Here is a 26,433-nt window from a genome sequence, read left to right as displayed (position 1 = left end):
AAGTTTTCATATCGCGCCGGCGAGCCTTTACGAGTAATATCCCCTTGATTACGACCGGGGATGGCGGTGTCGAAATTGAGATATGTCTTAATTTGCACGCCCGAAGCCGTCGAATGGAATAATCCTCAAAAAGCACGCTCTCGTATAATCCTTATGAGTTTCGCGGCAAACGTGATCGTCCCCCTTCGTATCGTCGAGCATAAATACATACAATATTTTGCATGGCCTCTCGGTCTCGATATACATATAAACACGATATGTAACGTTATTTCGGATTAATCGTAATCCTTATCGAACCTGGCTGAAATTCGACCAGACCGAATTTAATTATTTACTTTCGGGACCGCCGAACGTAATAGCAGCGATGCAGACTCCGGAATCCGTGGATCTTTGTTTAATGAATTACCCATCTCGACGTGGCATTAGATTAAATCCGAAGCAAAGTCGATGGACGCGCCGGGATGGCTGGGGGCTAAATTGATACAAACGACACGCTGCCCACGCTCTTTCCCCGTCTTTCCCACATAGCTTTTCTCACCCTTCTTTTGCCCGACCACCTCCGGCTCACCGTGATTGGAGAAAGGTGAAGGTGTTGGAAGTTATTTCACCGTCGTATCTCGCCGATCAAAATGCTGAGAGGTGCGGGAATTAATCTCGAAAGTACCTCTATTCCGTCAAACGTCACCTGCCCCGCCGACACGTCTCTGATAAGTGTGCGTCTTGCAAATTGAAATTGAAGATCGGCAGGTACGCCTGAGCTCTCGCCCTTTTTTTCTCCTCTCTCTCGAGAAACCGGTTAAATAAGGTGCGATAAATAAAATATCCCGAGATAACGTGCTGGGGAGACTGTAATACGAGCGAATAGTATGCAAGTTTATAGTCGCGGATTATAGATCGTTAAGAACGCTTGTGAGATAAAATAAAAATGTATAGTTTTTTTTTTTAAACATTATTTAGAAATGAAAGAGTATCATAATGTATTACATCGAAACCATATTGCATCGATTTTAACCGTTTTTAAACATACTATATGTGATATGCATATATATGGTATAATTTTCTTCAATTCATTACCTCTAAATAAAATAAAAATAATTTAACGGTTACCACGCGATACGATGCGCAAGGATTGCAATGTGTAATTAATATTGCAATCTGTAAAACATATCTATATTATAAATAAAGTATCCGAAGTAATTTATTAATATTTACTGTAGAAAGATAAACGAACAATCAATTTCACAGGTAAAAAATAAATGAAACAAGTTATAAATTACTTAATCCACGGTTGCTCTCATCGAGTCTTCTTCTCTCTTGTTTATCTTCTATTGTCATTTCATTCCACGCACACGATTACATAATAATCAGCAGAATACGACGATCGCACGTATACTTTATACGGGGTACCTTCGACGTTAATCGCACACGACGCGTATTATATTATGCTGCGAAAAAAATGTGAAAACTATGATCCCCCATGATTGTCATTTGAAAATTACATTCGTCTTGAATATGCTCCGCCATTTCATCTTTGAAATTTATAAAGCGACTCTCCTCTCTTTCAACATTTTTTCCTTCTTCAGCGATCGATCTCGCGGAAGAAAAAAAAATGACTTTTGCGCGAGGCACGACATGAAAGCGATCTTCTAATTTTGTTGTGCTTGATGATTACGTTTTTATCATTGCAATTAGCGTCACGGGATTTTATTACACGTCGTCGTCGCTCTTCGAGCGAACTTGTGCTTGCCCGCGAGCTTCTTCTGTATTTTCATCTTACGGAAATCTTCGACACTCCCGACAACTCGCGGAACTGTACTTTTGTCGTTTCCAGAGTTTTCTTTTTTTCTTACTTTCTAAATGCTGTTTCGCAACCGCGACAAATCGAAGTCAGCAGGTGACGATTCAGCAGCGAGTACAAGGAAGAAGTTTCTCTCGTACTTCCGCGCGGTTTACTCGCAGTCTAGACGTATTCGAGATATTGTATGCAAAGCTGTCGATGTCTATCGGAAGCTTTCTTCGAAACTGAAATTCGAAAAGTTGCATATCGCCGCGTCACAAGAGAGGCGCGCTCTCAAAGAAACAGAAGAACACAAGAAATATCTTATAAAAAAATCGCGATGTAACGAGATGTCGTACGAATGTAAAAAAAAAAGAAGAGTTTTCCTCTTCATGCATACGTTGATGAAGCGCAGCAAGTCACTCAATTTAACCGATATGTCTGTATCATTTTCAGTGCTGTCGTAGTGAATTTAGGGCCGATTCTGTCAGTTTGCTCAAAAATAATGAAAATGAAACTCTCTCGATAAAACGATCCGGGCGCGCTACTTCAGCAATTACACCCCTTTCCGCCCACCATCGTCTTATTAATAAGCTTAACACAGCTCGTCTTTCACTCGCCATAAACCGACACGATCCCGATATAGAGTTTCACGGGCAACGAGCACGAACACACAGTCGCAAAGTCACACTCCCTCTCCCCTAAATATTATTCGCGCTAATTAGTTCGAGTTTCCCGCGGATCGCTTCTAATTACGCGATAAATGACTCCGCGTCGCTTCCGGCGGAGCCGGGAACCCTGCGCCACTGTGATCGCAATCGATTTTACCTTCTGTGCCGATACAGCGACGACGATGACGACGACGAACGTCGATGTTACGGTACGGACTGCTAATTTCGAGACAATGGCCCATCGGGAACCTTTGTTCCGCCGTAAGGTGGAAAAAAAAATAAAAGAGGACGAGCAGCAACACCGCCGGAAACATTCGGCGTGTTTTCGCCGCGCAGACTAATGAGCGACGTGTCGCCCAGATAACGCGGGAGAGCGACTAATCTAATATCGAAGCGAAATTACGCATAAAGGATGCAAATCCCAGCGGTCCCCTTTTCTCCGCTCCCCTCCGGAGAAGCAAGCCGTCCTTTCTCTCTCTCTCTCTTTCTCTTTCTTTCTCTCGTCCAACGGCGCGCGTCCTAATAAACTCCTTTCATTAGAGCCGCCCCGCCGTGCTGCAGCACGCCGAATGAACCGGAAACATTCGGCGTGTTTTCGCCGCGCAGACTAATGAGCGACGTGTCGCCCAGATAACGCGGGAGAGCGACTAATCTAACGAAATTACGAAATTACGCATAAAGGATGCAAATCCCAGCGGTCCCCTTTTCTCCGCTCCCCTCCGGAGAAGCAAGCCGTCCTTTCTCTCTCTCTCTCTCTCTCTCTCTCTTTCTCTTTCTTTCTCTCGTCCGTCGGCGCGCGTCCTAATAAACTCCTTTCATTAGAGCCGCCCCGCCGTGCTGCAGCACGCCGAATGAACAAACTGTGCAGTCGTAGCACCGGCTTGGCGACAGCTGCGGGACGAAGCACCCGCTGTAGTCTCGGCCTCGCGGTTTTCTCTCCCTCCGACGTTCTTCGTCCTTATCTTTCTTTCACTTTTCCCTTCTCTCTTCTCTCTTTCACCGCAACCCTGCATTAGCGTTCGCGCGTATCCTTCTATTCTCTTTCTCGCAGCCAGCGCGGATCGCTCTTTTCCCTTTCTGTCGAGCCATGCTACTACGAGAGAACCTGTGCGCTCATTTCTCTTTCTCGCAGCCAGCGCGGATCGCTCTTTTCCCTTTCTGTCTTTCCCCTTCCCTCGAGCGCTTAGTTCTTTTCGTCGCGAGCCATGCTACTACGAGAGAACCTGTGCGCTCATCTCTCGCTTCCTCTCGCTCCGTTTCTTCCTCGCTTCGATCAATGGTCCTTTTCGCTCTCGTTTCTTTCCCCGCGATCCTTATTGCGCTCGCGAGTCGTAGCCGCGTCGCGCACGGAATTTCTTCGGTGCCGGCGACCGAGCAAATATCAAATAAATGAGATGGCTGCGTGAAACCTCGACGTTTTAATTACTGGTGTTTAGTCGCGGCACCGGAGTCAAGAGCCGTGGCCCCGGCTCGCCTCGCTCGTGTCGCGATATAGAGTATTCATTCTCTTTCTCTCCACCTTCCCGCGTGTCTCTCACTCTCTGCCTCTGATACTCGCCGCTGACATTGCCGCGGCGTTCTCTTTACCTTTTTCCCTGGATTCCGTCGTAATGCCAACCTCACCGCACCTCCGCGCTTGTCAGGAGAAAACGTCGACATTCGGGGACGAGCATGTTTTTATTATACGCGCGGTTCATTATATCCGCCGCAGAAAACTGGTTCGTCGGAATGCACGCGAGGCGCCGACGAACTTCCGTGTGTGCAGATGTACGTATATATTAACACCGCGATTATATATACGAATACGCGTTTTGCTGGGAATAGTTTAATTGCGAGCCCCGTGAATTTCGCACGCGCGGCTCTCGCGCGAGGTAATCTGTATCATTTCATAAATAAAAAAGATATCATTTCGAAAAATAGGACAGATGTAAATGGATCGCGCGCGCGTTATTTTCATTGAGAGATTTTTCATGCTTTGGTAATATTTTAGCGATACACGGAATGAGCAAAAGATATTGGTTGAATCAAAGCTCGAATGTTTCTACATAATTACAAATTTCTTTGCGAATTTAGAGTGTTAATTTTTCTTCTTGGTGAAAATTCAATCGGACGATGCCTCTTTTATATCTCGGAATTCTTTTAATTTTTAAAATATTATACTGTATTTTATAGTTTCTTCATTTATTAATGCGACTCAGTATTAAATTTTATACTGGTTACTAATTACTGTGCAGGAAAACTTCCTCAGATGCTATTTTTCTTATGTTTCTTTACTTTCCAATTTTAAATATTTGGATAATTATATAATCTTAAATTAAGATTCTTTTGCAGTAAAATTTTTAAATTAATTATAGAATAATTTTTATCTTATTACAGCGTGTTAAAATTGATAATGTAAGTCGCAAATAAAAAGAGGGCCATTAATATAATAATAATAATATTGTGGGAACGATTTCTACCGTAAATCCATATATCTTTTTTCGGCTATTGATGCGTCACGGCGCTGTAAATCCGCACAATTTGTGGCGGCGGACTTTTACGCTGCATTGGTCCCGTGGACATCGGTCATCAGGGAACGACGCGGTTTCTCATCGAAGCCAGACGATCACACGATATTTCGGCATTTTGATAAACGATAATAACATATTTCAGTGAACGGAATTTTTTTTTCTTTTATGGGTTTTTCGGCGCGGAACTCGTGATTAAAGCCGTGAAAAAGAAAACAGAGAAAGTCGTCACATAAAAGAAATGATAAGAACTTAAATTATCATGCTGATATTTTGATTTTTAGTCTCTTATTTCTATCTGATCGGAATAAAAAGTCAAGTAAGAAATTATTACGCAAATTTGTCGGATAAATGAAACAATGATCTTCTAATGATAAGTCTAATAATTGTGTGATTTATAAAAGAATGGTAAGAGCATTTGTTTAATTGTCATCAGAGGAGAAGAAATTAAATAATGACAATATTTGATTTTATCATCGGGAATATTGTAGTATTGTCCCCTATATACGAGAATTGCTCGATTACTCCAGTTAACATTGCCGCGTTACAAAGGCATTTTTCATTCCTCGCAAAATCTGTTTCGCCGAATGGATCTGGCGTGTAATTATGTTTTTAGTTTTCCCTTTCACACTTGTATTTAACAACGCGAAATGTTCATTTAACGTAATTCTCGGGCATACGCGATAGCAAGCGTCAAATCACGTAAATTAATATACGAGGAAACAGCGTGTTTTAAAATGCAACGCGCGTACTTCTTCGTGAACGTGTACGCATTTACATGCCGTGTATATCTCGTAGTTTAACTACTTTCCACCTTTAATGCCCTCGTGAGCTTTTTCGAGAATGCCATTCGTTTTTTTCCCTTAAGCGCTATTGTCGCTATGTCAGAGGAGACTTCTTTTCTGCATTTTCAAAACTTGCCTCCATCGTGCTGCACGCGCAGCTCATTTTATTCCGGCGGGACGGGTTTGTTTGTCTCGCCAAGTAGTTCTTTCAAAAATAAACATTAAGCGAGCTTTTCGAAAACTTAATGAAACTCCGCTACGTGCGCCGCGTCGGTATTTATTTTTATTTAAACTAGCTTGCGCCGAGTGTACAAGAGAGCGTATCGATTTATCGCCGACGATAATTGCAAGCTTCAGTAAATCCTGATAAAAAAGTCTCGTTGTGAAAAAATTACGGAGTAACTCTCTCGTGCGGTAAGCACTTTTCTTTTTACTTTGTATGAAATTCGCGAGTAATGTTACAGTCGACAGATTTTAAGCTAGCGCCAGACTATGCGCGTATTCGCGATTCGTTTATAATTCGCGAATAGTGTGGATGGATGATTCGTCAAATTCAACCAATCAGATTTCTTTATACCGTTCACGAATCGTGAATTACGAATCACGAATTGCAAATACGCGCATAGTCTGGCGCAAGCTTTAGAATATTCGCCTGCGCGATAAGTTTCACGCTGCTATTTGTAAGCCGCATTATAAGTGACTACTATTGGCATTTAAGTGTTTAGCTGTCAATACGTTGTTGCTCCAATATGCAACATGCATATAGCTGAAATTCTTGTTCGCGAAGATGCTGTATAAATTCGACACTGCTTTATATTGTCACGATGATATTATGATATAAATCAATGAATATATCTTTTTTGATTCAGAGTTTGTAAACTTTTACAAAATTTAATTACGGATATTGTAATACAAATTCATATTTTAGGGCATTGCAATATTCAGATATTGCTGTGAAATATAAATATACGGATAATCGGAATTCGAAGCTAACTTTTACAATATTTCTATGTTATGTAACACTTCAACATGTGAGAGAGATCTCGACACTTTTATAGTTTAGTTGTGAAAATGAAAAAACACAGATATAAAACTATTATATTTTTATTATGACGATATGTATGAACGGAAATTGAGTGCAATTTTATGGAGAATGTAAAAAGTGGTTCTACGAAAATAATATGACAATTTTTGCACATGCAGAAGAACTGCACTTTATGCGCGAAAATTGTGTATTTAGATAGCTATCTTTTATTTTGTTTTACGAATTATATTTTGGAAAAATATATTTTAGCATTACATAAAAAATGTCCAAATTTACTATAATACCAATATTATCCACATTTTTGTACAAAAAGTTTACATTTTTTATAAAATACCTCACAGGAATTTAGCATTTTATGAAAAAAGTTTCTTTTTGTAGAAAGATTGAGTTTATAAAAAGCCTGCATACATATATAAAATAACAAATTGAAAAAAATGTTTTAGTTTATAAAACATTTTTAATAAAATATATACTCTAATCCGTGTTTTATATATAATACCGAATAATTAATTTTATATTATCATATCGAGATGTTCCTAGATTATCTATTAAATAATTCAATGTATAATGTAATTCAAAATTCTTAATTCAAAATATTTAAAATCTTGTTGTCTGCATAATATATAATGTATATGTATATATTTGAATATTTATAATACTAGTTACACGAGAGTATATCTTCGTATGTACACGGTGCCTCGGTACGCTAAACTCTCAGTCGCGACACGTAATAAATCACGCAGGTAATTGCCTCAATTCGGCAGCTTTCGATATTCGCTGCTCACCTCGTGGACACGTCGATAAGAACGTTAAAAACTGGGGATGATCAATCTTCCGAAGTAAATAATAATGGAAGCTCATTGATTCACACACATCCTGCTGGAGCGCGGGATGCGCAGCCATCGTTCAGTCAACGTTGAACAGCATTGAAAAGCGATTTGAATATTCAAGCCGAACACGTTCGACCGACACGCGAATCCTCGGTAGCGATAGTTAAAAGCCGGAGTCATCGGTGAAATTGGCGGTTTTACTCCATCCCCTTTTCTCCTCGACGATAGATTAAGAGAACTTTATAACCCTGTGCGCTTTTTTTTTTCCTCTTCTTTTCTTTTCACGTAATCCGCGACACGGCACGGCGCGGCGCTTTCGATTTTATTATCGACTTCCGCACACTGTCAGGTCGGCCGGAATATTCGGACGGCGCGACACAATGTATGACACGATTTTGTACACAAAGAGCGCGGACGAGCTTCGTTTTCTCGTGTTTATATAGCGCTTACCGATCCTCCGCCACGCTCCGCGATATCGCTGATCCTTATTGTTGTGCCCTGGGTACGATCAATTGAAAAGAGAGCTCGCAACCAGCGAATGTCCACCGATATCAGGTTTCCGGTTAAATGTCGTTCAGGTTTTTGCCGGTGCAGCTTGAAAGAGGCTTCGAGCGCATTGAAACCTAGCCACGTACACGCGGTCTGTACCTACTTGCGTTCTCTCGTCGTCGTACTCTATACATCAAATTAACGATCTAGAATGAGTGCGGCGGCGAGGAAGGAAGAAAAAAAGAAAGATAGAAAAGAGAAAAGCTTGTGTTTTTCGACAGTGTTCGCGTTCTCTCGTCGATCAGCGCGCACCGCTGCGCAATCTCCGAATCGTTGAAGAGAGATTGGTTGAAAGAACGTTACCAGTTTCCTCAAGCAAGAGACGCAATGCAGTCTCTCTTAACCGTAAACTGTCTATAGAAAACTATCTTTATGTCTCTCACACAAAGTACAATCTCCGCCCCTAAATACAATCCTTAAATCCTGTAATATCGAAATATTGAAAGAATCGATGTTACCTTAGATTCTTTGTCAGCTTTATTGCGATTAAGAAGTGAAACTAATATAATTTTTATTAGTTTAAGTACACAATATATTGTATATTATATATGCATATTTATCGAGTTTTTAACACCGAGATCTAATTATGTGATTTTATATTTATATTGATTATTTTATAATTTCTTATATTTTTATATGATTTTCTAATACACTTAGTTTTATACAATAATTATTTTTATGCTATACACAAAATGGAATTTCGCAAAGAGTATTTGAAGAATATATAATCATTCTCTAATTTTTAAAAAAGCATTTTGTCGCGAATCTGAAATATCCGATCTTTTTTTAACATATAATCAGAGGGAGGGAAAACACGTAATTCGACAAAGATCGTTTTAATTAGCGTAGAGTACGCGCCGAGTCTCTGCAATTTGTTTTCGCTGGAAAAGAAAACTCGAACGAGCTGCATCGCACGAAAGGAATCGATTTGAATCGGACAAATGTACGACCGAGCAAAGTAGACAGTCGGAATTCGGTGTAGAGACGCGCGGTTCTAGCAAAAAGAGCACGCCATTCTCAGAATTGATCTGAATTGCAACGATCGAATCGAAAGTAAAAAATTGCTACGCGTCGATCGACCTCTTAGAGACTTGTTCCTTCTTTTACAAAACGATTTAACGAGGTGCGCGCTTCTCTTATTTGCCATATAAGAAACGAACGATACGATCAGTAATATTATACAAGTCGCAATACACAATGACACAATGAGAAAGATTTGAAATTCCATCTCGATAACGCACAAAATATTCCATCGCATTCGTACGTAATTTTTTTCCTCGGGTTATCATTAACGATATTTCACATTTTTACGAACGATAATGGGAAACTTCTTTTTTTTCGAAATAATGCCAAAGAAATATTTTTCCGCGCGACGTTTCGACCGGCAGATCAATACGGACACTTAATACATTCGCAAGTGTACGGCAACTTGTGAACGAGGTAACGGGAAAAAATTTTTATAGCGTTGTGAGAAGAGAAGAGATTTATGGGGGGGCTAAACTTAAATAGCTGTTTGCCACCGCGAGAAATTCGCCAGAAAATGGCGGTTATGAGGTCATAGCCGGCACGCGGACAAATTGCGCCGCCGTCGCGGTAACAATGCAATTTTCGCAAGATTCGTTTAAGGCAAGGATCAAAGTTCCGCGCGCCGTTCCGTTCCGTTCCGTTGCGGCAGATCCGGTGCGCAGGATCTCGACGTCTACGCCGATGAGTGGCATTGCGGTTCTGGACTTTGTTCGACGCTGATGGTCAATCTTCTTAAGAAGAGCTCCCGAGCTCCTTTCGGAGGGAAGTGCCTGTCTCATTTGCGGCATCCGGCAGTTCATTTCTCGTTTCTATCTCTCTCGGTTTCCCTCGCGGATAATACCGGTCGAAAAGTGTTGCGCTCGTTGGTCGCGCGCGGGTAATTCCTTTTATCTTTTTATTTCAAAGAACTTTTCGCGCCGTGTATACTTCTCGCATGTACCGTCACAAATTATACGTTTAAATATCCATCTCTTTTTCTCCCTCTTTCTCAACAAATTTCACGGGAATCGTGCTAACGCGCCGCGGTCGTCGTGCTCGCGTGTCCATGTTTGCCGTCTCCTCTCTCGCGCGATTTCTTTTCCTTTGTGGGCCTCCGATGTTTCTCCGCTCGCGGTACCCCATCGGTATCTGCATATTGAAACAGCAAATACGCCTCGGATACGCCTTAATAACGCGTCGCAACTGGCACGACTTATTCAGAAGTAAAAGTCGCGGAGCATGATCGTGCGAAACCGTTCTCTCTGTAAATTCCGATACTTTATTGTACCGCGCGGAGCTTTCAATTCTCCTTTACTGCTCGCCCTTTTCCGGGAAGGTCTCTACGGAAGGTCACGAACTTTCGATAAATTGTAAATACCACCGTCAGGCGCGCCGTTATTGAAAGACAGTCGCGAACTGATTGCCGAGTGCTTTCGTATCGCAGCGATTTCTCATGGCGCCTGCTTAGAGACTTTTATTATCGTCGCAGCAAAGCTCTCGTAAAGTCTCGCGACGACTAATAACGGATATCGTAACATTAATCATCGAAGGGAAAGATAAACGTTTGCATAATCGTGAAATATTCAGAAACGTATGTAGAAATACGTTACGATTTACAGATTTGCGATACGATAAATGTTGAATGTCTTAAAAGAATATTACGTTTATACTTTATGAACAAAACTCTTTGACTAATTTAGGATGAATTGAGGGTGGATGTCTTTCCCACCTTTCATCAGTCAATATTAAACGTCTCGGTAACTTAAATTAAAATTAAATTAAATTAAGTCTCAAATTATGGTTTTCTGCAAAGTCCGCTTGAAATTAACTGCAGATTGAAATTTTATTATTTATATTTAGACCTGAGAGAGGGGAGCTTATAGTTTGTGAGATGCTCTTCCTTTTTTATGATTTATAATTCAAACTGTTTTCTTTGAAGTCTTTTTTTTTTTAAGAAAGCTCGGCTTCAAATTAATCAAAGAATTTTATTAGAGGAAAGATAAAATTACAATTGCAGGATTCGACGAACTAGCAACATTAAGGCATATCTGAATAAATTCATTTCAACGCCGTTCAGTCATCAAGAATATGAAACGATAAACGCGAATCCAGTGTCATCGTACAACGGATTCGCTGCATGTACAATATTTTCCGTACGCGCGTTGGCGGTGATAGACTTGTTTGGCAAACAGACGCGGATCTATTTTGCACGAGACTTCGACACATGCCGTGGCCACACATGGCGCGCCGTGATATGTACAATATAACACAACACACGGCAAAAAATCCGATATAAATCGAATCACCGTAAAGCATACCATTGTTCGTTGTATATAGTACAGATGCTGTACTCTAGCGCGCCGAACAATACACGGTAAAATCTGCACAGCTAAAAATGATTCGCGAAACCACCGGTCGGTTATTTTTGTGCGCGTGATCTCCCGGGTGTCCGCGCGCGAGATGAAATTTGTTCGATGAAAAAATATAAGATGGTAAAAAATAGACAAATCGCGACCGGGACGGAGATGTTCTACGATTAATTCATAACGTACTCGCGTTATATTGAGGTCTTCTAGAGTCGTATTTTTACAAATTCGTCGTTGTTCGCCCCGGCGTGCAGCGCGCACAAAGGAGTGCGCGTTTCCGAGCCCGTCTCACGGATCGTCAGGAATTAAAAGCATTTGATAGGACGCGAGAGATGTCTCTCGCGAAAATGAAAAGCGAAATCCACTCCACTGACGTTCGCATTGTGCGCGCGAAATCGGGCGTCCCGTTAATTAGACATAATGGAACATTCACAGCGAGATTTCGAGCGCATATTTATACGGATGGCTTTGCCCGAGGTATTTTAGAAGTCGCGAGATACCGTCGCCGCCGAAGGAGGTTGGCCAGTTTTCTCCCTTTGACCCTATGGTCGCTTTAATCCCCCTCCGGAGGGAGGGGGCAATTAATCCGGCTCGCTCGATTAAACTCTTATTCTAGGTTTAATTAAAACTTCTTTTTCCCCGCCACTTTCAGACGCTATTCTGGACGATAAGATTGCGCGTCCGTGATGCGCGATTCGCTCCTTACATGGAAACATCCGTCGCTAATTGATTTTCGAATCGAGCGGCCAAGTTTTTAGCAAGATGCAACGAGGACGAATTATTTTCACATTCCGTTAAGGAATTTGCATTCTGCGATTATTTGAAATAAGAAGCAATAAACGTGTTTGAATAAAAATGCTGCGTTCGATAATTAAAAGTATACTGCATGGAAAAAATATATATTGTTTAATATCTCCAAAACTTTCGAGTTTATTGATTCTCTTCGATATATATAAATATTTTATAATACTATCATAAAAAAACATATATATATGTATATATATAATTTTAAAATTTTTTTGAGACTATTCAATTTCGATTTGTTCGGCAACTGCGTATTTCGGTGTAGTTTTATGCCAGTCTTTGAAGGTAAATCGCGACCGGGACGGAGATGTTCTACGATTAATTCATAACGTACTCGCGTTATATTGAGGTCTTCTAGAGTCGTATTTTTACAAATTCGTCGTTGTTCGCCCCGGCGTGCAGCGCGCACAAAGGAGTGCGCGTTTCCGAGCCCGTCTCACGGATCGTCAGGAATTAAAAGCATTTGATAGGACGCGAGAGATGTCTCTCGCGAAAATGAAAAGCGAAATCCACTCCACTGACGTTCGCATTGTGCGCGCGAAATCGGGCGTCCCGTTAATTAGACATAATGGAACATTCACAGCGAGATTTCGAGCGCATATTTATACGGATGGCTTTGCCCGAGGTATTTTAGAAGTCGCGAGATACCGTCGCCGCCGAAGGAGGTTGGCCAGTTTTCTCCCTTTGACCCTATGGTCGCTTTAATCCCCCTCCGGAGGGAGGGGGCAATTAATCCGGCTCGCTCGATTAAACTCTTATTCTAGGTTTAATTAAAACTTCTTTTTCCCCGCCACTTTCAGACGCTATTCTGGACGATAAGATTGCGCGTCCGTGATGCGCGATTCGCTCCTTACATGGAAACATCCGTCGCTAATTGATTTTCGAATCGAGCGGCCAAGTTTTTAGCAAGATGCAACGAGGACGAATTATTTTCACATTCCGTTAAGGAATTTGCATTCTGCGATTATTTGAAATAAGAAGCAATAAACGTGTTTGAATAAAAATGCTGCGTTCGATAATTAAAAGTATACTGCATGGAAAAAATATATATTGTTTAATATCTCCAAAACTTTCGAGTTTATTGATTCTCTTCGATATATATAAATATTTTATAATACTATCATAAAAAAACATATATATATGTATATATATAATTTTAAAATTTTTTTGAGACTATTCAATTTCGATTTGTTCGGCAACTGCGTATTTCGGTGTAGTTTTATGCCAGTCTTTGAAGGTATCTTCTTCTTTGACGGTATGATATATAGCTGAACCAACGAGCGTTTTTGATACCGTGGGTTTCGTTTCAACATTAGTTGATAACGAAGCGGACGTGTGCTGAGAAATAACAGGTTCGTTTCTGGAAGGTGGCGGAGAAAGATCGCGAGAGAAGTAAGATCGCGTATATTTTTGCCCGGAGGAAAACTCTCGTCGGATATCTACGGCACCTATTATTGAAGCTATAACGATCCACCGATCGCCGTTATAACGATTTTAATTAAACGTGACCCGCCGAGAGAAGAACCCTCGCGTAATGGAGCGACAAATTAATTGCAGTTCGAGGAAACGTTTGATCTTTTTACGGAGGGCATCATATCACGTGTACATAAAATTAGACGCATTTGCACCGGCAAACATTATAATCACATCAATTTTATTTAGGATCCCTTTGAAAAGAAAACGAATATATTCTTCGTTGAAAGAGAGATTTAAATTCTTATAAATTATTTGTGTACGATTATATATGGATAATTAATGAATTATGACCGAATCTACGACTTAAATAGCGTTTTCAAATGTACTTATTTTGGCTTCCATTTAATTAATTATTTAAAATATGATACATATCATGATATTTAAATTTTTTCGCATAATTACGTTCATTAGAAATGTAATTTGTTTATAGAAACACTTTACTTGATTCTAAAACGGGAGAAAGCTTGTTTTCTATTTTCCAATCTTTTTAACTCGACATTTGTGTTGGTTTTCTACGCTTCGCGACTCGTCCCTCCGCAATGCGAGAAGTTGAAGTATAAAATATCGTTAGATGGATTAAATATCCTTGTTTTGAGTCACGTCTCGTTTATTACGGAGGACGAAGAAAGACTTGCACGGACGATCCTTCTTCCGCGAGTTTACTCCGCGGTTAATAATTCACAATTTTCCGGAAGATGCTCTTACACAGCGCAAGAATCTCTTTTATCGCCTATGCATCAATTAAGCGTGCGATTCATCTTTCGCGCAACAAACATCCGAGATACAGAGGGGGAGGAATATTTTTAACGCTTATTTTTCCGTCAAAGTTCCCGATTAATCGACACGATATGAATTAATGCCCGATTCCTTGGCGAGACGACAAGCGGCGGTGCGCAGACGGGCAGACGAGACGCGCAAATATATTCTGCGAAGTCGAAACCGCAACGCGACCGTGGCTACCAAGTTACAAACTATTTCGAGTCCCCATCGATCAAGCCAAAAGTCGCTTGTCGGCCGAACAAGCATGAATCAGCGAGGCTTATTGAGCATCGGACGTATCTGGAGCTCTCTCTCGATCTCTCCCGCGATCTGCAGATCGAGAGAATCTCGACGGAGGGGAAGCGGGCGAAACGTTGTTTGTCGGTTTCCGGGGCGGTGGGGAAGGGAAAGCGAGAAAGGGGGATAAAGAAAGAGAAAGAGAGCAGTGCCGGTTCGGCGGCCACTTAAAAATTGTTTCGAGACTATTCAATTTCGATTTGTTCGGCAACTGCGTATTTCGATGTAGTTTTATGCCAGTCTTCGAAGGTATCTTCTTCTTTGACGGTATGATATATAGCTGAACCAACGAGCGTTTTTGATACCGTGGGTTTCGTTTCAACATTAGTTGATAACGAAGCGGACGTGTGCTGAGAAATAACAGGTTCGTTTCTGGAAGGTGGCGGAGAAAGATCGCGAGAGAAGTAAGATCGCGTATATTTTTGCCCGGAGGAAAACTCTCGTCGGATATCTACGGCACCTATTATTGAAGCTATAACGATCCACCGATCGCCGTTATAACGATTTTAATTAAACGTGACCCGCCGAGAGAAGAACCCTCGCGTAATGGAGCGACAAATTAATTGCAGTTCGAGGAAACGTTTGATCTTTTTACGGAGGGCATCATATCACGTGTACATAAAATTAGACGCATTTGCACCGGCAAACATTATAATCACATCAATTTTATTTAGGATCCCTTTGAAAAGAAAACGAATATATTCTTCGTTGAAAGAGAGATTTAAATTCTTATAAATTATTTGTGTACGATTATATATGGATAATTAATGAATTATGACCGAATCTACGACTTAAATAGCGTTTTCAAATGTACTTATTTTGGCTTCCATTTAATTAATTATTTAAAATATGATACATATCATGATATTTAAATTTTTTCGCATAATTACGTTCATTAGAAATGTAATTTGTTTATAGAAACACTTTACTTGATTCTAAAACGGGAGAAAGCTTGTTTTCTATTTTCCAATCTTTTTAACTCGACATTTGTGTTGGTTTTCTACGCTTCGCGACTCGTCCCTCCGCAATGCGAGAAGTTGAAGTATAAAATATCGTTAGATGGATTAAATATCCTTGTTTTGAGTCACGTCTCGTTTATTACGGAGGACGAAGAAAGACTTGCACGGACGATCCTTCTTCCGCGAGTTTACTCCGCGGTTAATAATTCACAATTTTCCGGAAGATGCTCTTACACAGCGCAAGAATCTCTTTTATCGCCTATGCATCAATTAAGCGTGCGATTCATCTTTCGCGCAACAAACATCCGAGATACAGAGGGGGAGGAATATTTTTAACGCTTATTTTTCCGTCAAAGTTCCCGATTAATCGACACGATATGAATTAATGCCCGATTCCTTGGCGAGACGAAAAGCGGCGGTGCGCAGACGGGCAGACGAGACGCGCAAATATATTCTGCGAAGTCGAAACCGCAACGCGACCGTGGCTACCAAGTTACAAACTATTTCGAGTCCCCATCGATCAAGCCAAAAGTCGCTTGTCGGCCGAACAAGCATGAATCAGCGAGGCTTATTGAGCATCGGACGTATCTGGAGCTCTCTCTCGATCTCTCCCGCGATCTGCAGATCGAGAGAATCTCGACGGAGGGGAAGCGGGCGAAACGTTGTTTGTCGGTTTCCGGGGCGGTGGGGAAGGGAAAGCGAGAAAGGGGGATAAAGAAAGAGAAAGAGAGCAGTGCCGGTTCGGCGGCCACTTAAAAATTGATCGAAACCTTTTTACGACCGGTGGTCCGTGTCGGGGTTGGATGCCCCGAATATCGTGAGTCCATAGAGAGAAGAAGCAGCACGTCGCGTCTCCAAGGCGGCGCGAGGGGAAGGTATAGGACCGGTTCGCGGTTCTTCGTGCAAGTTCGGCAATCGAATCGCAAAGTCGTGCATGCCGGCTCTGCTCCCTCCCCTTTGTGTCTTTCTCTCTCTTGTTCTCGTGTCTCTCCCTTTCTCGTCAACCGACGTCTCTCTGTGTGCACCCTTCGGGCGATGCTGCAGCAGCAGCAGCAGCAGCCGGGAGATGAGTATGCGCTGCGTGTGCGTGGAGACGATCTCTATGTACCCGCGCGTCCCCCGCTTCCTCTCGGAACAGTTCTCCTATGAGCAAGAGACGCGACTCTCTCCTCGAATGAGAGATTCCGAGCACGATGGAGATACGGACTGGCAGAGGACAGAGCAGAACGCGTCGAGGATCGTTCATGACGACTCGCGCTGAACATCCGAGCTAGTTTCAAATGTCCACATCCTTCGTTTACTATTTACCGTGCATTTCGTATAGACAATACGCGAAAAAGGGCTTATATATATATATATATTTATACAATTTTTAGAACGCAATAAGATATTTTACACATTTTTTAATTAGTTACTAGATAAATAGAATCCAGAGAAAACACGTGTCAAATATTTGTACGCACGCAAAATAATGTTTAAAAAAAAAAAAACTGCATGAATAGAGACCCCCGTATCTCTTCTCGATATTTGCTCTCGTATTGACGACGGCATATTCATCGATATTTTTCTTTTTCGAAGCCAGTACGGATATCGATATTTTTTGTCGGCTCTAATAACGAGTAAAGTGTCGATGCTTTTTTCCAATACCGTGTCCTCGGTCCATGCCAGCGGGGGAGGAGGGTGGAAGAGGGAGGAAAGGGCGAGAAGATACAGACAGGTTGCGTGCAATGTCCGCTCGTTCTTCTCTCCTCTCTCTATGCGGCTCGTTCGTCCGTCGATCGCGTGTAATGGTAACGACGACGACCGTGTATATATGCGTGCGTGTGTGTGCGCGTACATAAATGCGTGCGTGCGTGCATACATGTGCAAGAAAGACGCGCTGGCGTACGAAACGCAGGACGTCCTCGTTCTACTCCGGGATCCTGCGGTAGGCGCGTGCTCACTCCACTTGGGTGCCGTCGTTATGTGTGGTGTATGTGTGTGTGTGTGTGTATGTGTGTGTATGGTGTGTGTGCGCGCACTGCCGCCACCGGTCGCTCGGTGGGGGTAGAAACGATTGGTGGACGCTGCGTCGAGTTAGACGCCGTGGAGATCTCGCACGTCAGTCGCGCGGTGGCCGTCGTACTAAGCGCTACGCGGTTCTCGGTGTCGGTTGAAGACAAGCTCTGCTCCCTTATACTGTTTTACCCTTCGTTCTCGTTTCACCTACGATCTTCGTCGTATAAGAGATCACCTTCGTCGCTGTTCGCCTCGCCCCTTCTGGAATCTTGGACAAGTCGATTTCTCTCTCTCTCTCTCTCTCTCTCTCTATGGGTTCTAATCGGGAAATCGAGGGCGCATTTGCTCGACATCGACGAGGAAATAGTGCGACGCGCGGGATTCTGTAATGGCACATCTCGGAGCGCGAGTTGGGCAGTTTACGCGAGACGTCAATGTCAAGCGAATAACACGACACGTTTCTCTACACATCGGAATGCGGGATATTGTAACGGAACGCGATATTAGTTTGATGGCGTATCATCGTAAACGGATAACATTCTGATACAGGGTTAACGTCTGTTAAGCGATTTCGACGTGACGTGACTCTCTAATCGTCGTGGATCGTTCTAAAGAACCGAGCTGAGTACAGAATTTATTAGACAACGCTGCGAATACAATAGAATAACTCTTCTTTTGTTGTAAGAGAAATGTACTGATTATACGAAAACAATACTCGCATCGAACTTACCGTTTAAATTTCAAATCGAGTGATTTTTTAAGGTGTAAAAAGTTTTGGAGTAAAAAAATTTTCATCGCGCGATTAATAATTATGATAATTCGAGATCTGCCGACAAACTATCGATTATCGTCGATCTTTAATGGGCGTTTGGTCGTGACGGTTCGTCGTTAATCGAATCGAAGCGAATTTTGTATATCGCAATTGCGAAACGAGTGAGACCTCAGTGACACGTTCCCCGGTCGGTCGTATTAGACTTTCTAGTCGCGTGTAATAAACGCGCGGCGGGCAATAACCCGCAACCGGTGACGTGACGCGGATGCGTGGCGTGTGATGATTAGGAGACAGGAAACCGGTACGAAAACCGAGCGCAGGCAACGAGTACGCTAAAGATGCGTGGGCTCGTCGGTCGGCACGAGGATCCCGGCGGAAGAACGCTGTCGTTGGCCCATTACTGCCTGCTATTGTTGCCAGTGTACCACGTGCTCGCCGTGACCAGCGAGCTGCCGCCGAGGCTCGATTTGCCGGACCATTGTACGTGGGATTCGCGCCAGGATGGCGCGCTCACCTGCCTGCATCGTTACGCTGCCGGCAACGTCTCGCTCAGGACCAACTTTTCCCAGGCCACGAGCGAGTACGTGAGCGCTATGAATGTGGTTTGCGCGGGAGAGGATCTCGAGGAGGGGAACGGTGTTTTCAGCGTCGACAGCTTCCTTCATCTATGGCGGCTGCGTTCGTTGAAATTGACCGGATGCAAGCTGGTGCACTGGCCGGCCAAGTTGTTCAGCGGTCTGCGCGATCTACGTAATCTGACTGTTAGAACGCTAAACGAGCGCAAGACCAAGTACAGTCTAGAACTGGAGAGCGGCGCATTCGACAACACGCCGCAGATCGAAAAACTCGACCTGTCATGGAACAACATCTGGCAGATACCGGACCGTCTGTTTTGCCCGTTATCGAACTTAGTAACTCTGAATATCTCGTGGAATACGCTGAAGGATATTTCGGAGCTCGGATTTCGCGATTCCAGCGAGAAACTATCGAGATATGAACAGGAATCCACGTCGACGCCGTTTTCGTGTTCTCTCGACGTGCAGTCGCTGGACGTGTCAAACAATCAGATCTCTATACTGCCGGAATACGGATTCTCATCGTTGAAGCGGCTCAGAGTATTAAATATGTCTAGCAACGTGATCTCTATGGTAGCCGACGAAGCCCTGCACAGACTCAGATCCTTGGAGAGCCTTGATCTGTCCGGGAACAGAATCGTCGCTCTGCCGAAGGAGATGTTCCGGGACGCGACCAAATCGTTGAAGGAGTTGCGTTTGCAAAACAATTCCATCAGCGTGATGTCGCCCGGCTTGTTGACTAACATGAATCAACTAGTCACCCTCGACTTGTCGAAGAACGTCCTGACGAATTACTGGCTGAATTCCTCGACTTTCTCCGGTCTGATACGTCTCGTGCTCCTCAACTTGTCTCACAATCGAATCAGCAAGCTGGATCCGGCACTCTTCAAGGATCTTTACACTCTGCAGATTTTAAATCTTCAGTTCAACGAAATAGAAGTGATATCGGCGGACACATTTTCGCCGATGAGCAATCTGCACACTCTCGAGCTGGCCCACAATCGTCTGACTTATCTTGACGCTTACTCTCTGAATGGATTATTCGCACTCTCCTTGCTGGCCTTGGATTCAAACCTGCTCGAGGGAATTCATCCGGACGCCTTTCGGAACTGCTCGAGCATGCTAGATTTAAATCTGTCCGGCAATAATCTCGAGAGCATACCGGTAGCGTTAAAAGACATGAGAATACTGCGAACGCTCGATCTGGGCGAGAATCAAATCAGGAACCTCAACAATCCTGGTTTCCGAGGAATGTCAAGCCTGTACGGACTAAGAATGATCGGTAACGAGATTATTAACGTCACGCAGGGGGATCTCGTGGAATTGCCGGCGCTGCAGATCTTAAATCTGGCCAGGAACAGAATCGAATACGTGGAGGACGGCGCGTTCACCGCGAATCCGGCGCTGCAGGCGATTCGATTGGACTCGAATTTGTTGCAAGATATGTCCGGCATCTTTGCAAGCGCGCCCGGCCTCCTGTGGCTCAACATGTCCGACAACATGATCGCGCTGTTCGATTACAGCTACCTGCCTGAAAAATTACAGTGGATGGATTTGCATAAAAATCTTATTACCGATCTTGGCGTCGCGTCACGGAGTGTGAGGTTGCAGACTCTTGACGTGTCGTTTAACCGGTTAACGAAAATAAACTCGCGCTCGATTCCGGATTCCATCGAGCTACTGTTCGTCAACGATAATCTTATATCATCCGTGGAACCGCAGACCTTCTTCGGCAAGACGAATCTCACTCGAGTGGATCTCTACGCGAATCTGATCGTCAATATGAACCTCTCGGCGCTTCAGCTTACTCAGGTGTCGCCTAACCGGCAACTTCCGGAATTCTACATCGGGGGAAATCCCTTTATATGCGACTGCACCACGGAGTGGTTGCAGAGGATCAATTCGCTGGCGCTGAGACAGCATCCGAGGGTGATGGATCTCGAGTCCGTTTATTGTAGATTACGGTACGATCGTCACAAGTCGTTTATACCTCTGCTAGAGGCTAAGCCATCGCAATTCCTGTGCACTTACAAGGCGCACTGTTTCGCCCTCTGTCACTGCTGCGATTTTGACGCTTGCGACTGCGAGATGACGTGTCCCACGAACTGTACTTGTTATCACGATCAATCTTGGTCGGCGAACGTCGTCGATTGCTCCAGCTCGGGCTACAAAACTCTGCCCGGTCGATTGCCGATGGACGCGACGGAAGTTTATCTCGACGGCAATAATTTCGGAGAATTAAATTCGCACTCGTTTATCGGCCGCAAAAACTTGCAGATTCTTTACGCGAACGACAGTAACATCATCGCGATCCGCAATCACACCTTCAGCGGTCTGAAGAGGCTGCTGGTGCTTCACCTGGAGAACAACAAGATAAGCGCGCTCAACGGCATGGAGCTGATGCCGTTGGAAAATCTGAAAGAGCTCTACCTGCAGAACAATCTGCTGACGTACATCGACAACGGTACATTCCTACCGCTGCGTCAGCTGGAGGTTCTTCGTCTGGAGAACAATCGGCTCGGCACATTCGCCCTCTGGCAGCTGGGACAGAATCCGTATCTGGTCGACATCGGTCTCTCCAGCAATCCGTGGAGCTGCGAATGCTCGTATCTGGATCTCGTGCGGGAGTGGATGGCCCGCAACCGGGCGAAGATCAACGACTGGCAGAGCGTCACCTGTTCCCTCGGCGTACCTATAACTCTTCCAGCGAACGGATCGGCCATAAATTGCGCGGCATTAACCGGCACGACCTCCGTCGTCGAGACACGTCCGCTCGAGGCTTATCTGCCGCTGCTGCTCGCCACGATCGTGCTGATTTTCGCGACGGTGGCGTTGGTGTGCGGCGCCTTTCGACATCGCCGTACCTTGAGAACCTGGGCGGCCAGCAGGTGCGGCCTACGGGCGTGCTACAAGACCGCCGCGTTCGAAGATCAGGAGAAGCCGTTCGACGCTTATATCTCGTACTCTGCCGTCGATGAAGCCTTCGTCTCGACGATCCTCGTGCCGGGCCTCGAAACCTCGTACAGGCTGTGTCTGCATTATCGCGATCTTGGCGCCGGCAGCAACGTGGCTGACGCCGTGGCCGAGGCGGCCGACTCCTCGAGGCGCACCATCCTCGTACTGTCGAAAAACTTTCTTCACGGCGAATGGTCCAGATTCGAGTTTAAGGCGGCCCTGAGAGACGCTCTCAAGGGTAAGGGCCGCTCGGTGATTTTGCTGCTGGTAGGCGGTGTGTGCCCGCGAGATCTCGACTCCGATCTCAAAAAGAGGATCTCGTCGCACACCGTGCTAGTATGGGGGGACAAGCTGTTTTGGCAGAAGCTAAGGTTCGCCATGCCGGATGTGTCGCCCGTTCCCGTTCTAGAGAGACCACTGCCACTGCCGCCGCCGCCGCCACCCCCTATGCATCATCAATGGACGTAGAGCTGCTGTAATTTAGGTAAAGAAAACATTTGGAGAAAAAAGGAGAACAAGCTTTCTCTTTTATTCTGTTATTACATTTATCTCTAGAATAATCTACGTGGCACTATATCGCACAAAATTGCGCGATTGTATTTATCGAGAAAGGAACATGATATATTTAAAAAGTATCTTACTTTGATATTCGTTGCATACTTTAATTCATGATGCAAGTTATTAGAATTTGATAAAGAACAGGCTCGATGTTACAGATTTGGAGATGTCGGTTTTACAATAATTTCCAATAAATCTATCGCACTGCACGTACATTCAGTGAATATTTGCATATGAATATCTATTGCATATCGAAATGTCCAACGGATTTCGGGATATCCGATAGTACTGCCATTATTTATTACTGCATGAAAAACCGTTTTATATAAAAGTTGTTACGCCCTAGTAACATGGAAACGAAATTATCGCGCTCATCTAAATAAAGTCATTTGAGTGAAAAATAATTTAATTCTCTCCGTCGCAAAAAAATTCATTATATATTTTTATTATTTTTTGGGATATTGTGTTTCTTTTAAACGAAGAATGATTTATTAAAAAATACGAGATATCCGTAATTTATAATCGTATATAATCTGAGCTATCATACTTTATAATTCTAATTATTATAACTCTACAATTTGCATAGCAAATTAGGGCATGTCGTTTTAGACATCTAAATCTTGTAATTTCAGATATAAGATGGGAGCAAATATTATCTTTCTCAGCAATAATCTTCCTCGCGTACATAATGCGTCTGTATATCCTAAAGTGGGAGTTACGTTATTTCCGGTTGCAAGAACGCTTACGGTCGAAAGTCATCTAACAAGTATGGAATCGTTGGTCGCGTTAACCCAATAGAATCCATAATCGATGCTCGCGCGTGTCCATAAAGCCTGAATGCAGCGCGCGATATATACGTATATAATGGTAACGGTTGAAATTATATATAATTCCTGAACGACAGGCTAACGAGAGGTAGTAGTCGTGCCATTGAATGCGTTTCTACACGCGACCTGTGGCCCATTTAACGACGACGCATTTTGCGCCATTGTGATCGTGGGGAAGGCATGAATGAGGTCATCTTTCCGTGCGCGCGGTCGGTTTTATGCGAACATATGGATTGACGAGGGAAATATATACGAAAAGTCGCATTAAATTTGTCGTTACACGTTCGCCGACGCGGTTTTCCGTGCGCGCGGTCGGTTTTATGCGAACATATGGATTGACGAGGGAAATATATACGAAAAGTCGCATTAAATTTGTCGTTACACGTTCGCCGACGGTCCAGAAACTAGAAAACCCCATCAATCGTGCTCCCGAACGTTCACACATAACTATTCTCACTCAATTAGCGATTAAGTTCACTTTGTCCAAATGTCGTCCCTCGCCGGAGGCACCGTAAACCTGTCGATCGTTTACTCTTAAATGCCGATCTGTTCGACAAAAGTCCTACATGTTATACGATTAGTCGTGATTGTGATAAATTTATTTGTGTTCTCATATATTAACGTTATATATTAGTGCCTTATTAGCAAAAATTAATCACACAATAGCGGGATTTTCTAATTATATTGTATCACGAATCTAATTGATTATATAACGTAGCTATTTTTGAGAGCAATCTTATTTCACATATCACAATGTCTTTAAAAAAGTGTTTAACTTTAATTATGCAATTGTGAAATATATATATTGTATATATTTAAAAGAAAATTTGATGATTTTGAGACAATGTGATAAAAATAATATAGTAAACTTTGTCTTTGTATAGCCAAGATTGCTCTAGATTGGAATGTAAGAAACTCTTGCAAAGTTTTGCAATGTTCTTTTAGTATATTGTAGCTCACTGAACTCGTCGTATTTGTAAGAAATAAGGTCAAAAAGTTGAATACAATTTCGATTTTGACACGGTTAAAGAAAAAAGAGTGTATCGTGTGTGTCGTAAAAACGCAAAAGTTTGATTATTCTTTTACGAACTTTAAAAATATAAAGTTAAAAGTATACGTATATAAAAGTATAAAAAAAAATCCACAAGTTTAAAAACACACATGGATTTCTAGTGTTTAGAAAATATTGTACACGAGATAATATTTGTTATTATTAATCTATGTTGCTGCAAAGCACGGAAAGCATTGTAAAATTTCCTCTAGGATTAGTCATGTTCATGTTTAACTTCTCAAGACTTTTTTTCTATTCGTCACGACCTAAAGTTACAAAAATAAACGTGACGAATATGTCCGTGCAATTGCATTTTTTTACTTGCTATTTAACAAGCATACTCATATTCATCATCTCGTTCCTACTGGTTAATTTATAAGAAATAGTAAAAGTAATTATTAAACTTGGAAACTGGGTGACATTTGCCTCTCTCTTTCTCCCTTTTATATATAAATATTTAAATTTAAATACTCTAATAAAGAATCTTTGATTATTATATTTTAAAAATTTCTTACGGTATATTTTACGGGAAAAATATTGTTTTTATATATTTTTACAACAAAGTGTATATAAAGTATAATGAGCAGTTGTTTATAAAGCAATGAGACTATTTTCTGTCTTATTTAATTATAGGAATATTTTAATTAAAATATTATATTTTTTGTTATCTTATATTCTTTCTAAAAAGGATTATTCTCCCCAAAGAAATTTATAAAGAAATTTATTAAGAAAACTACAAGTAAGGAGATATAAAATTATCATAATATATAATTGAATGTTAAAATATTTACAATTGCTTAAATAACTAATTATTATAAATTTAGCGGTGATTTTATTTCGCGTTCTGCTCTTCCGCTTCGGCAAATGACGAGCAATTTGGTGATCCGCCCGACTCTCACGCCTTTGTAATCACCAGCCCGAATAGAATTATCTCTGTCGCGCAGATCGACAACGCGGAAAAGGGAGGCCGGATGACATGCGCGCGCCCGTAACGTTACATTAAAGCCGGCGCGTCGCACGGGAAAATTAGGAAAGTCAATTGATCGTCCGATTCCCCGCAATCCCGCAACACAATGCCCTTCGCCCCTGACCGCGGACTGCCAGACAGGCCCTCGATTTTCTTTGTATCAGGTGGCCGGCCACGTTTCGTGCGCCGCGTTAACTTTCCGCGACACGCTTCAGTTTCAGCTGTTACTCGAGCTCCGCGCGAAATGTCTGGTCGGTCGTGGCTCTCGACGAGGGCGAGACAAAAATACGGAGAGAGAATTATCGGGGGGTTTGAAAGGTCCCTTTTTATCCTATAAACTTCCAGTTTGGCGCCTGCGTGGTCGACGCTTCCATTAAAAGCTAAGCCGCCGGTAAGCCGCATCGATATACCAGCTCTCTTTATCTCTCTTTCTCTTTCGAACCCTCGACGGGGATTACGCAAAGAAGTTATTTAACTGGACAGTGGGACGCTCGCTGCGCAGAAACGCTTATTGTCGCGGCGGTCCGATTGCTCTCGTAGCGCGCCATAAGCGGAATCCTCTCCCGAATGGACCGCGAATAATTTGCGATTTGCTAAATCTCGTGGCCGACGAGGCGCAAGGTCGTCGAGCGGCTCTTTCGCCGACTTTCGCGATGAAAAACGATCTCGCGTTATTTTTTTATCTTGATTTATCGCGCTCCGTACGCTTTAAGGAGCAGGATTTCGTTGTCAGTTTCGGTTTCGAGTATGATGTACGACGTCGCGAATGGAAGCAACTTTTTATCGATTGAGCTATCATACGGTAGTCGCCAATAACGAGCGTTTAAGCGCTCGTCGCTCGGCAATTTGCCGTCGTTCGTTGTCGAATTCGAAGGCCCTTCTCTCGAGACTTCGACCGGA

General features: G+C 42.9%; 1 protein-coding gene across 2 annotated transcripts in view; it reads left to right on the top strand.

The window, feature by feature from the left end:
• Window positions 1–26,433, top strand: part of LOC115234585 (toll-like receptor 6) — a 79,233-nt gene that overhangs the window by 4,775 nt on the left and 48,025 nt on the right. Inside the window, exon 1 of one of the 2 annotated variants that reach the window (XM_029805769.1) lies at window positions 17,613–22,614. The exons of the other annotated variant lie outside the window; for it this stretch is intronic. Coding sequence (XP_029661629.1) covers window positions 18,939–22,598 — 3,660 coding nt within the window. The 5' untranslated portion in view covers window positions 17,613–18,938 and the 3' untranslated portion in view covers window positions 22,599–22,614. Of the gene's footprint in view, window positions 1–17,612; window positions 22,615–26,433 lie in introns of those variants that run through there. 2 annotated transcript variants of the gene reach the window in all.

This window comes from Formica exsecta, unplaced genomic scaffold (genome assembly GCF_003651465.1).
Source record: "Formica exsecta isolate Colony F162 unplaced genomic scaffold, ASM365146v1 scaffold108, whole genome shotgun sequence".
Lineage (NCBI taxonomy): Eukaryota > Metazoa > Arthropoda > Insecta > Hymenoptera > Formicidae > Formica > Formica exsecta.
The sequence above is the reverse complement of the archived record's forward strand: the minus strand, read 5'-3'. Positions and strand labels throughout refer to the sequence as shown.